Genomic DNA, 17,363 nt, shown 5'->3' with positions numbered 1-17,363 from the left:
TGTGTGTGGGATCTGCCATATACCTGATCAATTTAACCGCTTCAACACACTCTGTTTGGATTTGGGCCCCCCACATGCTATGTTTTGTTTTTGATGCCTGTCGCCCCGTGTGTGTCTCTCTCTCCGCCTTTCTACCTCTCTGTCTGTAAACTGACTGTCAGCGTGATTTATGAGCGTGTTCTGGACGAACTTTTCAGCTCGTCGGCCCAGACCGGCACCGTCGCTTCATTAATCAGCGGACCCTGTGTACGTCTGTCCCATCCTGCGTGCTACACTGGGCCTTTAACAGCACTCTCGCTTTGCATCCTCTAGCAGCCTGACACCTGCCAAAGCCTGCGTCTGTCTGTCTGCCATACTACACTGTCAGCACTGAGCTCTCCTAGCAGCCATTAGAAGTTTCCTTTAATGTAAAAGCAAGACTCCTCCCAATGTTTTGCACAGAGTCAGCAAAACCAGCTTTAATGCTGAGACTGAATGTAGTGCAACTTTCTGCTGTCATGTGTGTGTGTGTGTGTGTGTGTGTGTGTGTGTGTCCGTGGTTTAAGTGTATGTCACTATGCTGTACCTCTTTTGCCTGTTTGCTGGGGTGCTGTTGCTGTAAAAGCTGGAGATGAAGCTGCTCCTGCTGCTTCTTGTAGAACTCCTGCAAGTGTTGCTGTGGACAACCAGTCACATACTGAGTGAAAACACTCCTGTGGCTCCGCTGAGCTATAAAAAGCCAGCACTAATAACAGAGGCTAGGATAGCAGTCTAATCAGTGCACATCCAACTGAACCGACAGTGCAGTTTGAAATAATCTTTTGGGGGCTTTACCTTTTATTACCACAAACATAAAACTTTTTACCAGACATCTGAAATACAAGTGAATAAACAAATCCACAGCTCGTCCCGCATAAATACCCTGATCGAATACTCCAGCTCTCCTCCATCTGGGCCTTAAATGCTCCTGCATGACATTCCAGTAGGAACGATTAATCACTTGCACTATATATTTTTGCTCTGATGCTCTGACAGGCAGTGAAACGCTGAGGAGCACTCAGAGGAGCAGATTCATCACTGTGAATTAATGCCTTTAACACACTTCTTCTCAGCGCCATGAAGAGCAACTTTGTTCAATGTGGCCCGCATCTCTTTCAGATGAAACGGCAGCAAGTCACTCAGGGCTGTTAATGAAGATTTTCTTACGAGCAAAGCTAAAGGAGCTAGGTCTTTCCAGCATTATGAGGAGAACTTTAAAAGAGGTCTAAATTTGAGTGTCAAGTTCTACATAGTTCTTCACTGGTGAGTGAAGCCAGGGCATGCTGAACTCTCTCCTGTCAGCCTCACTTATGTCTTTACTGCATCAGTCCTTGAAAGATGTCCCTACTGAAAACACCTAATTATACGCCTGTCCATTATGGTTTCCCTCATCTAATGTCAAGTATAGGAGCATTGGAGGAAGGGCACGTACACTTACATATATCTATACCTATGGATGGTTCATATCGGTTTGGGAAATTTGACAATATCATAATGTCTCAGTATAATTGTCTGAAAGTATTGCAGGAGCAACTCAGTGCTATTTGTAGTAACAGGCGACCGATAGAAGTTAAGGATTTTGTCAATTATTAAATGTTCCTTCCTTTCCTGGTTGAATACTTTTTTTTTTAAATTAAATATTGAATCTTTTTTTTGCCACTTCCTCAGAAAAAAAAAAAATGTACTACATATTATGTGTACTACACTACATGTGCATCATGAAAATATACTGAAGCACTATAATATGATCTTTTATGAAATACTGTCCATAAGTATTTTTAAAAAAAGATTCTAATGAACATATTCATGTGCACAAATATTAGTGATGCTTTTTTGGGGGTAATTTTGTAGCTGAGCACAATAAATTGATTACTCGATATTTAAAATAAATAGTCTTGACACGTGCAAAGAATTACTTAGCGTTGCTGAACAGCTCCAATTTAATAACAGAAAACCAACATTTCCCATTTTAGACAAAGTGGCAAAACCTTGGCAGCCAATTTAATTCATTTACTATTCGAATGCATTTGAATATTAAAGAGCCTATAATTTTACACTGGCTCACTGAGTGAACATTAGTAGGAGTGCTAGTGTGCCTGTTCATATTGCATAAACGGTCAGTCAAAAGCTGAGTTGCAGAAAAATGCATCTGAAACTTTACGCACACATTACACACTACCTGAGTTATCTGTAACATTTAAGCAGTTAGGCAGAATGGCTTCTTATTCACTACATATGCTCACTGCATAACATAAAACACGACTGCCTTCTAGAAGTCATTTAGTACACAGTACACTCAATAAAGCATGATCTGATATAACTGATTACTCACTGTCCTGTGCTCAGTATGAGCCCTGTGAGGTTGACAAGTAAAAGAGGCAAACCATGCACTCACATTTGTATGGTAAATAATGCTATAGAGCTGTTTTGGCAAAAAAAAACAAAAGAAAAAAAAGCCCTTTCAAGTAGTATTTTACTAATTTTACTGATTAAGTGGTTACTTATTTGATAACTTGACTAGTGTCCTAAGATCTAAGTAGTTCTTAGTTGTTGTTGTTGTTGTTGTGTGTGTGTTTGTGTGTGTGTGTGTGTGTGTGTGTGAGTGTGTGTGAGTGCAGCTGTGTACCTGCTGCAGCATGACTGCCTGCTGTTGCTGTAGAAGCGCCTGGAGCTGCTGAGGCGAGAGGACCTGCTGCTGAAGGATCTGCTGCATCTGCTGGGGAGTGATGACCTGTGGACTCATCATGGCCACTGACACTGGCACCTTCACAATGACAGAAAAAGTGAGAGATCAGTGCTATCTCTTTTTCTAATCACTGATAAATATGTGGGACTGAAGCACTGCTATCTTTTTTTTTATTTTTTTAGCTTGAGTTCCCCAAATGAGAAAAGCACAAGCATTTCTAGCCTTTCAGGCATTTTGGATTATATATGAATAGGGATTAATCACATGAAAATAAATGCATAAATGCACCCAAGATACAGGTTTAGGATTAATGGCTTAGTCCACTGATCTGAGATCTGAGATGCATTTAGGCACTTTAGTGGAGGTGTAAATGCATCACACTGTCTAAACCAAACCACAACTCCTTCTAATATATAACCTGCCATTACAGTCACATGGTCCATAAATGTACAGGTTGGCACCATTAACTCAATTAAAAATTAAGGCAAAACAGATGTGGGAAAACACCTGCAAATGAGAAACAACACAGGAAGTTGGTGGTCGATTATTATGATATGCATATAATGCATAATGCAGGAATCAGATATCAATTAGAGATGCATCTGACTACATGTGTAGACGCACATAGTTAAATCTGTTTAAATGGGCTTTGTGTCTGAGTGCAGGTGTTCTTTCCTTATTCCTTGCTGTGAGCAAATCTCTTGTTTTTTTCTGTTTACAAGAAAATGAGTTGAATTACCAGTTACTTTGAAAATCTTTCAAGTTTCAAGCATCCAGATGTATAATTCTTCTTTCAGATACTGTTTTTTTTATCATGTATTTGAATTATTTAAAAACTAGCTGTGTGGAAAACATCATTTAAAAAAATATTGTATCCTGATTGTTATTAGACAGCAGTGCTTTCAGATCAATAGAGCAAGCTGAGCCTACATTTTTATGTATAATTCTGCACAAATATTAACATGGGAATACGAACAAAAGCAATACGAACAATACTTACTGCAGAAGAGCTTACTCTACAATGTAAAGTTTAACCTCATGCTTGCTTTATTATTAGCAGTGTGTATTTATAGTATAATGTTCAAGGTTGCCTTATTTCAGTTTAAAACATGGTGTGTGTCAGAGCTGGACAGTAGGAGGAATGAATGGTGGACGATGGGGTGTGAGCATGGTGCGTGGTGCGCCGAGGGCTGTAGAGACACGGGTGCTCCTCACGACGGCTAATCAAGCTGCTTGATTGCTTTCCATACATCCGAGCTCTCAGGGCCTTGACACGTCCTTGTTTTGCTCTCCTCGCTCGCCCTGGCTCAGGTTCCCCTCTTTGATTAGCAGAGACATTTGCATGGTCACTACACATTTTTCATTTTAGAAGTCATTATGCATTAGTGCTCCTGATCGCCCAGCTTGACTAATCCTGATGAACTGAGTCGCAGAGATGAAGGTCACACTCTATCCTCACTCCACATTCATATTCATATTCAAACAAATCCAAGCACCATTCTTCATTAGACTGGCCCCAAAACTCAACAAGCTCTGCCATGGAGGAGTTGAAACACATACACACACGCACGCATACCCACACACACACACACAATATCCCTCGCTCTAACACTCTTGGGGGTATGTGAAAGTGATAGGAGAGAAAGGAAGAAAAAAAAAAGTAAAAAAAAAAAAAAAAAACAATGAATAAAGCAACAAAGTCACAAATTAAACAGCTGCATGTAATTATGCAAATGTATGCTTACACCTTCAATGTTATTAAACCTTAAGACACATTTGTGATGTGTAATTACCCTCAGGTTCAACTGGGGTTCTACGTCGGACTAAACGACAATACAAAGACCAAAGCATAGAAGCGCAAGAGATGTTCTCATTACACTCATTATTTGTCTATTTAAATGAGCTTTTGGTGAACAACAAAAGAACCCTCGGTGCTTCTACAGTCCACTGAATGCAATAAACATGTAAATTTCACAACAATGAGGTATTAGTTTATTTATCTATCCAGTCCGATTACGTGCAGTAAAACAGGCAGTGAGTGGAAAACGTGATTCCTAATCATTTCAGAGGCACTGAGCAAGAAGCCCACCCTCACAAAGGGAGAGAGAGAAAACAGCAAACAAATGAAGTCAGGAAGCGCCTTTCAGGCTTTCATTAGCTTTTTAGTGGAGAGATGGATGATAATCATCTTCATTTCATCGCTCTTCCAAACAAAAAGAGGCGAGAGGAAAAAGGCAAAGTGGAAGGCCCCGACCCATTCACTGGGAGCCCTGCACAATGCTAATTCCTGCATTTAACGGCGTGCTTTTCTGCCTGACGTATCAGAGCTTGAAAGATGAAAGCAGATAAGTAATTGCTCTCCTGGTTCTTATTCTTCACTGACAACCCATAAATTTAATTTTACACACACGTTCATTTACATTTTCGAGTATATGACATGATAATTGGTGGAATATAACACCTCCATTCTGCTGGATACTGCACCGTGGGATGATTGACAAGTTGGGTGAATTGAAAGGAACAGAGGCTGAATTGCCTCTCCTGGAAAATGATTTTGCAGAGAAGGGACAAAATTAATGAGCATTTACAGGAGGGGTCGAGCGGTAAACATGCGCACACAATAGGCAGCGCTCTTGCACGGATGCCACACCAAAAACACAGCCATAATGGCACGGCCAAAAATCTATTACCACACACGCTCGTGACCAAATGGGATTCTTAAAGAATCATCTAAAATCAGTCCCACTTGAAACATTAACTGGGAACACTGATTACAGCGTGTTTTTATTGGAAAAGTAATAAATGCCCAAGATCCAGATGCAGGTTTGCTTTACTTTCTATTTGGATCTGCAGCATTTCTAAACTGCTATTGACATAAATATGATTTAAAAAAATGAAGATGGCCTATATTATATTACCTGATAAAACAATAAATAACATAAAAAGTGCGAGAAATGATTTCTCTGTGTAAAGTGTTCATTCTCTACACAGGTGAGAATAAGGCACAATCCTAGAGCTTCTTATTAAGAGCTGGCAAGTGCTTTACACATTCCAAAGCACTGTTCACTTCCCTCCCGCTAGTCTGACAAAGTGCTATTAGCACTGCTTGTTTATCCCCATTACAACAACCTGGAGTGTTGTGTTTCGATTATCACCAGCCCAGATACACAGGCAGGGTTAGAGCAGAAACAGTTAGCAGAAGCCAATTCAATACACCATTTCTGCACCGCTGATAGGCTAAGTAAAGGAAGGCCCACATTAGATGTGCGGAAAAAGGCAAGGTGGCTGCTGAATAGGGTGAATAATGTGGCCACTTCAAAGGTTGGAACGATGGCGGCGCTCGCTAAAGATACTGTTAAGATAAACAAAATGAGAAATGGAGGGGCAGGTGGTGGTAATTACTTCAGCTGCTTGGCAGTGAGAGGTGGTGTGTTAATTAAGGTGTAAAGCTCAGTTTGATCAGAGCATGAGGGCAGAGATACAGTAGAAGAGGGAGAGTGTGATTCCACAGTCTCTATCTCACTACAGTTCATCTCATTCGCAGACTCCTGGGGCATGAGGTCTTAAACTCCCGACCTCCCCTGAATAACTTCTGCAGACCTGATACTGCTACTTTACTCCAGCTTTACTTATTAGCCATTGCTGGTAAACAAGCTAGGGGCAGTGGCCAACATGAATAGCCACCCATTCACATACCTTGACAAAGATTTCACAATCACACACACATATGCGCACATACACTGAGAGAGAAGAGAGAGAGAGAGAGAGAGAGAGAGAGAGAGAGAGAGAGATCGTTTGGATTAGGGGATCAATGCGAGTGATCCTAAGTACCAGAGTTAAGTAGATTACAGGAATGATTTCCCAAATCAATTTATTTTGCAGTTCAGCAACACAGATTGGAAGTAATGCATTTAAAGCGATGAAAACGTGGATGTAGCGCTCTGTTAGAAGCACCAGAGGGGTAATGGTGATACAATAGACCCTCCATGCAGATTTATCTCCATGTAGATAATCATGCGTTTATTTCCATCAATACAGGGAAGTATCAGTACAGATGTGGACTACAGATGGAAGCTTCTGTGCTGAGCCTGTCGGTGCTTTCCAGGAAACTGTAATGAGTCTTAAAAACCTTGGAAGAAGGCAGAGATAAAGAACTGAAGGAAGACCTTTCAAATATGAATGAACCCCAGCCAGCTGAACAAGTGCTCTTGATCTTGAGCCATGGAAGATGAAGCAATGCCTGAGCATGCTTCTGAGTTCTTATAAGATTTTTTTTATGGACTTTACATTTTGAGTTTTGAAAATTCATGTCTACACAACCACAATTAAAGAGGTGTACTGTGTAGCATTTCATGAAGAAATCTATTTCTCTGCTTTCTTAAATCATTTGGAAATCTTCTCTCTCTCTCTCTCTCTCTCTCTCTCTCTCTCTCGCGCGCGCTCTTATGTCACAGGTAATAGGGAGTCCATCGAATCCAACACCTCATCAAATGACATGAAGTAAATTACATGAGCTTCAAGCAGCTAGACGAATTTCTGTTCATCATTTGGAAAGACTTCTCTTCACCAGGCTACACATATCAGATCTGCCAGTTAGGATCCAATTAACACCCTGGCCAGAGTAATCAGATTGCATGTGTAAAGGCTGCTAGAACTCGTTTATTGCTCCCATGAATCTTCTGTCAGAAGGTAAATTTGTTGCTACTACATCAAAGTGTGCGCACTGTGGCACACTTTTTTTTCTACCTCTCCCTACATCTAGCCGTAGGGTTATACTCCAACTTCTTTTGCATCACAATGACAAACTCTGCACGCTGTCCTTTGCAATTTATCCCGCTAGGAAAAAAAAAACCTTGTTTTCTAGTTATAAAAGCAATAACAGCTGGTGTCCAAGAGAAATATGCACACATACTTGTAACCCTCCAAAGGTCCTCATGCATGTCTTTTCTTTCCATAAAAATAACTGTTTCTACATAGCTACAGTTCTCCTTGTGGTCCCACCAGGGGAAGTGGATTTAATAATAAATGTTAATGTGGGAGCATATGTCTCTGTATAAATTCAGCTGGCTTTTCGCATGGTTCCAGATGGAGGGCTAAGTAGATGAACATGGCACAGGAATGCGGTGCTTTGATGAGATGTGTGCGGCGGTGACCTTTAAAATGGCGACACCCCGAAGATGGCCCAGTGCTCACAGCGTGATTGGGTGGGATATCTCGAAATCCTGGGCTCTCCTCTCATCCAGAAAACTGTGCCAGCTCTCTCAGCCCCCATCTAGGCCAATGCAGAGGAAGGAAGCCAGGCAGAAAGCCGAGAGCAAGCAAACAGAGTAGTTTTTGAAAAGTTGCATTTGGTTATAGACTTCAGAACCAAAGTTAACCAAAGGTCAGCATGTCCAGAGGTGGTTCCTTTCATCATGAACCATTGCTGGTTTGTGGCTGTTAGAGGCATATCTGTTTGCTCTCTCATTGTATGCTTCCACCTCATTAATGCCTGCATAGCAGCCTGGGTAGCACTCAAAAGCCCTGCTGTGACCACGGGCCAAGGGTTAGCTCTCCCTCTACGTACATTCGCCATTCTGACATCCAGGAGGATATGCTCCATCACACATCCCCCAACACATACACGCATTGGCATGGCGTGCAATGCGATTGTTTGCTCTGTCTGTGACTCCTTGCCATTCATATTCAGCGTACCTTACATATGTCAGCTTCAGGTTCTGGCAGATGCTCCCGCTCTGTTAAATGCCCATTCCGCCCACCAGGATGAGACGATTAAATGGCCTACGTGTATCCAGGGGGAAGCGGCAAACAAACAAACCTACATGCAGATTAGACATATGCAGACTGACTGAGCTGATCTGGAGGGAAGGAAAGGGGACAATTCTCAGGCACGCGGGCTCCCCGTAATCCGTCTTCCCTTTCATCCTCGCCACTCCTTTATTTGTGTTTTAAATGTCAGTGTATAAAATGCGGAGGAGATATTGCCATGCGGTGTGAGAGCTGCGGAGATGCGAGAGGGGTGTTGTGTGCCTTGGGAAATCCTTGTAAGCAGTGTGGCAACGGCACAGGGATTTACGGGAGAGAAATAGGTGTTTATTGAGTGCTCCCGTGGGCTTACTGGGTAATAATAGACCTGTCACATTACGCAAATGTGGAAAAGCAGCTTGTGTGCACGTCAACAGCCTCAGATGCAGGAGCGGATAGAATTAGTCAAAGAGCCTTTAGACACTAATACGAGTAATTAAAACTGCAAGCTGCAGCACTTAGATGCTAACGTGGTAAATAATTTATATGACGTGATGTATGGATGGTTTCCCTTCCTCCTGAGAAGAAAGCGATGGGATTTGTCAGTGTTGCGTGTACACAGGCTTTTGCTTACTTAATGAGGGGCTGTTCAAGCCGTTTACTGGCATGCTGCTGAGCAAGTGGTGGCTCACACATGAGTATTTACAACGTTACTGTCTAAAACAGGCAATGCTCAGTGAGCTGAAGACAATGAAAGAAACATAAAAATGGATATGGAGATCAGATCTGAATTTCACATTTTTTACCTTTCATAATTTTTTGGTCATTAGAAGGTGTTATTGAAGAGTGGCCCAACAGCACTGATTAAATACAGCCTGTAGACAAGCACCCGATTCATATTGATTCATATGGCTAACATGAGGCAAGGAAGGAATAAGCAAATGTAAATATTCAATATTTACTATCCGCTGGTGTTATTAGAGTCAGAGCCTCTGTCCTGGCCCAACAGTTGTCATAGACTTTCGTCAGCCAATATCACTCTGCCTCATCTAAGTACTGTGCTGTACGAGTGGTAATTTGCAGTCACACAGTGTGCCTGGAATCCATTCTCTAAGTATACACAGAGCTGGGGAAATTCAATAGGCTGAGCATATTCAATACCTGCTAGACTTTTGTTTTACAACTAATGTCTGTGCTCTGGGGGGAAAAAAATACACCAAGTTATGAATTCTCTAATGCAAAATGCATATTTGTACTGATAAGTCTGAGTGTATTAACATTCAGAATACAACTGATTTGACTGATTCCAGTGAGAGACATCATGGCACCCCATTGCGAAGCTTATCTTCTGCCACCACATAATTAGACAGACTGGGGTGTGACTCCAGTTGAAGGTGTTGCCATTGTTATACTTGGTGAAAATATTAACAATGAGAGTTAACTGCAATCCCCCCCTTTATTTAATTAAATGTACAGAGTACTAATGAGGTAAACACTAATCCCTGATAGCACTTATTAGCATCGAAGAGAGCACACACTCTCACACTTCTGTTTGAACCTAAAAATACAGAGCCCAGCAGATGTCAAGTGCTTACATAATGTTAAGCAGGAAATGAAGGCTGCATTTGTATCGTGGTGATGTGAGAGAAATGGTCTAATATGTTCTCTGACAGCGATGAAATAAACAGCTCTGGTGGGAGGGACTGCACTGCGCACAATGCTTGCATGACCTTTACCAAATCACTGACAACAGAAATAGAGCGCAACTGGAATCAATATGGCAAATTATCTTGGAGGAGTTCAAATGGCAGCTAGTTAGAATACACTACATTATAGGAAAGTCTGCAGCTGGCTGTCATTCATATTTTTTATTGCAAGTAAATGGTCTGTCAGTTTATTTAAGCAACGGGTTATCCTGGAAAGCATGCATATTAATGTAATCATGCCCAACTGCAAATAAGACACTGTGTTTGTGACATGCATAATGACAGAATGAACAGTATTATTCATTCTTTGTTTGTGAGTAAATTTTCTTGACTACTTTCTCCACTCATTCCTATACTTACATAGTAGGACATGCCTGAGGTGAAATCCTCCATCTCACAAAGCCTGACAGAAGCAGAAAGTTCACTATAGAAACGTAGGTTGGGTGTGTATGTGTGCTCCTGTGTGCTCCTGTGTCTGTTTGTCTCTTTGTGTGTACGTGTGTGTGTGTGTGAGTGAGCATTTCCCCACAGAACGGAAGCCCTGACAGGTTTAGAATTTCAGTGACAAGTCCAGAATTACATTGCCAAATCAAACAGACTAGTGGAACAGAGGAAATCTTTTCCAGAGCACCATGTATTATGGATGGACTTAAGAGATTAACAAGGAGCTGCTCACCTGCAGTGGACGCTGTTTGTCGTTGTTCTTTGGAGACTTCAAGCCACTGCCTGGTTGCTGTAAGAGTAATTGCCTTGCTGCTTGAAGGGCCTGCGAAGAGAGTAGGAAGAGAGTGGCAAAATGAGATTTTTATGTCTTTCTTCCTCTCGACACACACTTATACGGAACAAAAAGCGCATAATCCAATATCAATCCCACAAGTCCTACCTGCTTTTGGCTTTAAAACGGAGCCTGAAACATCGGGCAAATATTATACATTTTTCATGATGAGCCACGAAGCCGTGATGAAGAATAAATACAGTTTGTCTAAAGCACCCGTGAAGTGTGGGTGAAAAAACCACAGAGCGCGTCAGTAGAATTGACCTGTCTAGTGTGTGCTCAACTGAAATACCCACTTCTCTGCAAATTACCAGGCCATTTGCATATTCATAATATCAATTTGAAGTAGAGGCAGGCAATGTGAAGTGTTCCTACAAGCTGTAATTAAAGTTGACAAAATCAACATCAGATTACCTTAGGAGTGAATTAACAAGGAGCTGGGGTTTTACACTGTGCATTAGCCGTGCTTATGAGCACAGAAGGGGAAAATGGGCTTTCTAGGCCTAATCATACTGGCTGCCTACTGTGCCATCTCAGAGGGGAAGACTGCTACGCAATGTTAGACACATAGCAAAGGCAGAGAAACCGGGGGGGGGGGGGGGGGGGGGGGGGGGTCTTGTTTTATTCTGCGAGTAAAATGATGACAATAGCAAGAAAGCTACAAAATGATGCAATGTTTTGTCCATGTGTATCTAAAAGTGTACCTACAGCCACATGTAGAGAGGGGATTCTTTTCACAACTACACCTCCCAGAATCCCGAAAAAATAGAGAATGAATAAATAAACAAAACAATACGTTCACAGGTGTTTCTTCAAGTGGAGACAGAGCCGAGATGAGGAGTGGGTGAGGTTGGGAAAAAAAAACAAAAAACATCTTCAGATAAAGAGTGACACTACTTCTTGCACATTCAAGGGGTTGTTTTATTTTCTGGTGCTTGCCTGTATCCATGACAACAGCTGCCTTGACAGGATGTGCATATGGCAATGCTCTGCCAGCTGGTGAGAACAATGTTTGAACTAGTGCATTGAGATGCTGAGCAAACAGGGAGAGGGAGAAAGGGAAAGAGAAGGGGAATGGGGGGGGGGGGGGGGTGAGAGGGAGAGGAGGGGAGAAAAAAGTTGCCACATCTTAACCCTCTGGGAAGGCAGCCATCCCCCTGATCAATTATGAAAAGAGAGAGCGAGGAGATGCCACTGTCTGTCTGGCTATGGCTCTGAGGAGCCAGGCTCTCGGAGCCCCCCGGTAAACAAACACAACAGAGTGGCGCTAGGTCCTAACAGCATCGATCTGTCTCCTCAGACACATGCACATGATGCAGCGTGCTGATGTGGCCTTATGCTTCAGGGGACACTGGTGTGGCAGAGACTGCTGGTGTACTTTACATCCCCTCCACTTCAGCCTGAAGCATGTGGACCCACTGTCTACAAGCGCCAAACAAATAACAAACAAAGCATGTCTTTGTGCCTAACAAATAGCCAATTTCTAGTTTTTTTCTTGAGCCTGGAAATATCACTGCCCCATGGATTCATAATGCCTTACTGGTCTCTCCATTTTAATGTTGAATTGATTGATTAGTTACGGTGCTCGTGATGCTCCTGGATGCATGAGTGACTTAGAAGCCACAGTCAAACTTGCTCCAGGTCTCAGGTCATTACTGGTTTAGATTTGAGGTTGAGATTGTAAATTGTGCAAGATTTCACGCCCATCCAAGCGTTGATTGTGATTGTGGAGCTTTATCTGCTGCCTAATGGGCTTAGCACAACAATTAGCAGAAGGAAAATGTTTATTTGAGCCGGGATCAATACAGACTCGCTGTCCTTGGGTGGAGATGGACAAAGTCAAAGAAGTTCTTCAATACGGTACAGGTACAGGATTGTGGCACACTTTATTTAGAGAAAGTGCTGAGTGCGCGAGAAAGCAATCAGCTTTCTACAGCCAATCATGCTAGTTTTTATTTATTTTTTTGTCAGCAAAACTTCGCAAGTTAAACTGTGTTTATTTTAATGGAAATTCCTATCATGTCCTGTGTCAAGTTCAATTTTGGAGAACATAAACATGCAAATCATTGATCAATAGCACATTTGCTTTGGCTGTCTGAAGATCAATACACCATTTTATTGCTGTGCAAAAGATGCAAAACAGAGAAAATAATTTCCAGCATGACAACAAGGGTATGTTGAAATGTAAATAATGCTGCCTACTCATATAATGCAGCCTTCTGAGCTCATAATCTCAGGATTATCGCATAATCCTGTGCAACAGCTCCAATAACAGATGCAGTATGGCCAAAAATGGTGTAAAATTTGTAACTGTTTAATTCATAGTGAGAAATGGTTGGCACGGTCACTGAATACTGTATGTGATCTGTTTTCACCAGTGATATTTTATTCCATCTAATCTGATGTATTATTGCAGCGGTTAGTGAATCTGGGTGATGATGTGTCACATCAGTGCAGTTTCCAAACAGGTACCTTGTTAGATATCAAAGTATTTTCTTTGAACACACTGACATACTCTGGATTATTAGTATAAAGTATAAATACTGGATAAAGTATTGCTATCATTCACTTTTGTGGTTTTTATTGTTTATGGTTAAGCGATTTTGTTTAAGTTGGTGACCTTGATGCAAAAACAATTGCTAGGGTTCATATAGAACCCTGCATAAAGCAACATCAGCTGCTCTAGAACTTTAAACATGATGCATAAAGTATGCCAACCATCAAAACTTTGCTGAAAGCCCAAACCCCCAGAATGTGTTGCTGTGTGTAAGAAATGCCAGCTCCCATCCATTAATGCACACATTGTATAAACAGCACAATGTGCTGCATTCCTCAGAGCTAGGAGCTCAAGATCCCCAGCTCGAACATAAATAACAAGGCACTCAGGAACATATTTGATGTTGATATCCATCTCTGAGGACCAAGAGAAAAAGAAACATATTCTGTGCACCAACACACATTCACACACACACACACACACAGACACACACACACACACACACACACACACACACACACACTAGGACACAAGCACCCAGCTCAAGATCCTTATGAAAATAAGTTTTGGCCAAATGGATATGCTATAATTGGTTTCAGATAGCGAGGTCAGGAGAAAGCCGATATGGGTAACTATTATGCGAAACAGAGGTAGAAACACGAATGTTTACACAGGCACTCCCCAGCTACATTAATAGCCGAGAAGAGTTCACCGGAGAGGGAGTAAGAGACAGACGAAAGAAACATATGTCAGCTATCGCCCCCCTCCTCGTACGGTCTATGTTTAGACTTAATACATCAGTAATAAAAAAAAAACACATCACAATGCACCTTTGTGAGAACCATTCCATGATCTAAAACAAGCATGAAATACATTAGCAGCCAGACGCAGTTTGGCACATCATTACAAACACGTCGCCATTCCTCCAGACCACCGCTTGAACCATACTTTAATAGCATGATCCAGACTCCATTGCTGTGACTAAAGGTATTAAAAGAAAATACAAACAAGGATGAGATAGCATGCAAGATGAATTACCTCCCGAGGGTCAGAGCTAGTTGATTTGTTTGAGAAAGGAAATATATCTAAAGTGATGTAGGGTCTTGGGAATGCGAGGCCCACTGAAGCAGTGATGTGCAAAATGCACTGTTTATCGGGTTGTTAAAGTTTCTCTAATAACTTTTTTATAGAATGTTTTAGTTGAACTGATTTTAGATCCTGATGGCCATCACTAAAATACAGTGCTCTCCACTAATATTGGCACCCTTGGTAAATATGAGCAAAGAAGGCTGTGAAAAATTGTCTTTATTGTTTAATCTTTTGATCTCTTTTTTTTAAATCACAAAAATACTCTGCTCTCATGGATATCAAACAATTGCAAACGCAACACAGGTTTATATAAAAAACATCTTTGTTAAATATGGGTGTGCAACAATTATTGGGACCCTTTTAGTCAATACTTTGTGCTACCTCACTTTGCCAAGATATCAGCTCTGAGTCTTCTCCTATAATGCCTGATGAGGTTGGAGAATACATGGCAAGGGATCTGAGACCATTCCTCCATACATAATCTCTCCAGATCCTTCAAATTTCAGGGTCCATGCTGGTGGACTCTCCTCTTCAGTTCATCACACAGGTTTTCTATGGGTTTCAAGTCTGGGGACTGGGATGGTCATGGCAGGGCCTTGATTTTGTGGTCAGTAAACCAATTTTGTGTTGATTTTGATGTATGTTTTGGATCATTGTCCTGCTTGAAGATCCAACCACGGCCCATTTTCAGCTTTCTGGCAGAGGCAGTCAGGTTTTCTTTTAATATCCGTTGATATTTGATAGAGGCCATGATGCCATGTATCCTAACAAAATGTCCAGACACACGTCCAATTCCAGGTTGATTCATAAAATTTCCAGTTGACTGGAACTTCTTAATTATTGCCCTGATGGTGGAAATGGGGATTTTCAATGCTTGTGCTGTTTTCTTATAGTCACTTCCCATTTTGTGAAGCTCAACAACCTTTTGCCGCACATCACAGCTGTATTCCTTGGTCTTACCCATTGTTATGAATGACTAAGGGAATTTGGCATATGTCATGTCACAGCAAACTCCATTTCCCAGAATGCACCACAAACTACAAACATGGCCGATGACTACAACTCCCAAAAGTACACACAGACACATCACCTGCTCCTGAGGACTAATCACACTCACAATCACACTACACTATATAAGAGACTGTTCAGTCACTATGTCTTTGCGAATTAATATGCTCAGTTGCCATTGTCTCTGTCGTTTACCAAGCCTTGATATTGTGTTGTTATTCTGGTTATAATTCTGTTTTACCCTCGACCTTGATTTCTGCCTTACCTGCTCTAGCCTATTTACCTGATCTTCTGACCTCTGCCTGTCTTTGTTGTTTTTTTCTTGCTCTCTGGATTATATGCTCTTCAATAAAGCTCTTAACTGCGATTGCCTCCGTCTGAAACTTCATCACATGACAACCTATGCGTTACCTCATATTTATACCCCGTGAAACAGGACATCATGGTTGAGCAATTTCCTGTTCCTAGTCATCCAGATGTACTAAAAAATGTAAAATATCAATGGGAATATACAAATATATTCTTTTCATATGAATTAATAGAGGTGACAATAATTGTTGCACACCTATATTTAACAACGAGTTTTTTTTATAAACCTGTGTTGTGTTTGTGTTTGATATCCATGAGAGCAGAGTATTTTTGCCAATTTTTTGTACAAAAGATCAAAAGGTTAAACAATAATGATAATTTTTCACATCCTTCTTTGCTCATATTTAACAAGGGTGTCAATATTAGTGGAGGGCACTGTAGATAGTTAGGAGTGGCAAAGAACTAACATGATGGAGCAGGAGATAAGGCTAGCATTACAGCATAACTTTCCATATATCTTGTGGAAAAAATGGCAGAGAAGCTCAATGTTCAACCAAAAGTTCCAAAAACTCAATGGACAGAGTAAGAGAGAAGTCTGAATATTGATGTGGCTTTTTAGAACGGGAGATACCTGAGAGATTTAAGGGACTGGAAACTGAAGCCAATGTGGCTTTGCTTCTAGAGAGTGGAATTATTGTAGGTGGAATTATCTTTTATATCACAAAATAAAACAAAAACCGTCTGAAACCAGAAACAACAAAACTTAGTTCTAGTTCATTTTCCACCAAATAATCAGAAAAGATTATAGTGACAACAGTATAGGCACAACAGTTTAGTCCAATATGGAAGACATGGATGGAATAGCATTGTTCCTTTGTCTTGTCTTTGATTGATCGTCTTTGTTAACCAGGTTATATTTGCTGTAATAAAATTACTGAAGAAAAGGCTCATTACAGAATGCTTTTTAAAATTCATTAGGGCTAATGACATCATCGGAAAACAAAAAGTTGTTTGTACATGCTGTGTAACAACACTGTACTGCTTCTTGTGTACTGTAGATACAGAGATTAAACTACTGACACAAACAGCACCAGCTAACCAGACTATTTTGTTTTTGTGGTCTTTTTTGATTCAGTCCTCATCACAGGTTGTGTGATGTGATGAACATCTAACCCATCAGCAGTACACCATGCTGCTAACCCCACCTCTGAGTACTATTAGGCTGTTGGTGCAGATCTTAAAAATGAATGCTGATGGAAATGGCACAGTTTTAGTTTTCGGTGTCAAAACTTCTGGTATTTTGTGCAGTGAAAAAGGCCCTTAGTGTTTTATTGCCTGATTAGGAGCATCATAGAGGCACTGCTGGAATAAACACCTGAGTGAGCTGCCGCTCAGTATAAGCCTTAATGCTCTCCAGTGCATCCTGAAGACTACCGCCTGACCAGTAACGGTGTGCTAACTGAGCTATGGCCACTGGAGAGGCAGGGAAACAAAAAAATACAAGTTAGAAATATGAGAGAGAGAAAGAGA

General features: G+C 41.2%; 1 protein-coding gene across 1 annotated transcript in view; it reads right to left on the bottom strand.

Moving 5' to 3' along the window:
- foxp2 (forkhead box P2) overlaps window positions 1-17,363 on the bottom strand; it is a 95,630-nt gene that overhangs the window by 27,415 nt on the left and 50,852 nt on the right. Inside the window, exons 5-7 of the mRNA XM_053650827.1 lie at window positions 10,832-10,921; window positions 2,645-2,782; window positions 566-655 (exon numbers count right to left, since the gene is read on the bottom strand). Of these exons, the coding sequence (XP_053506802.1) occupies window positions 566-655; window positions 2,645-2,782; window positions 10,832-10,921 (318 nt within the window). The remainder of the gene's footprint in view (window positions 1-565; window positions 656-2,644; window positions 2,783-10,831; window positions 10,922-17,363) is intronic.

Source organism: Ictalurus furcatus, chromosome 19, assembly GCF_023375685.1.
Source record: "Ictalurus furcatus strain D&B chromosome 19, Billie_1.0, whole genome shotgun sequence".
In the NCBI taxonomy this organism is placed as follows: Eukaryota; Metazoa; Chordata; class Actinopteri; order Siluriformes; family Ictaluridae; genus Ictalurus; species Ictalurus furcatus.
This window is presented reverse-complemented; position numbering and strand designations above follow the sequence as displayed.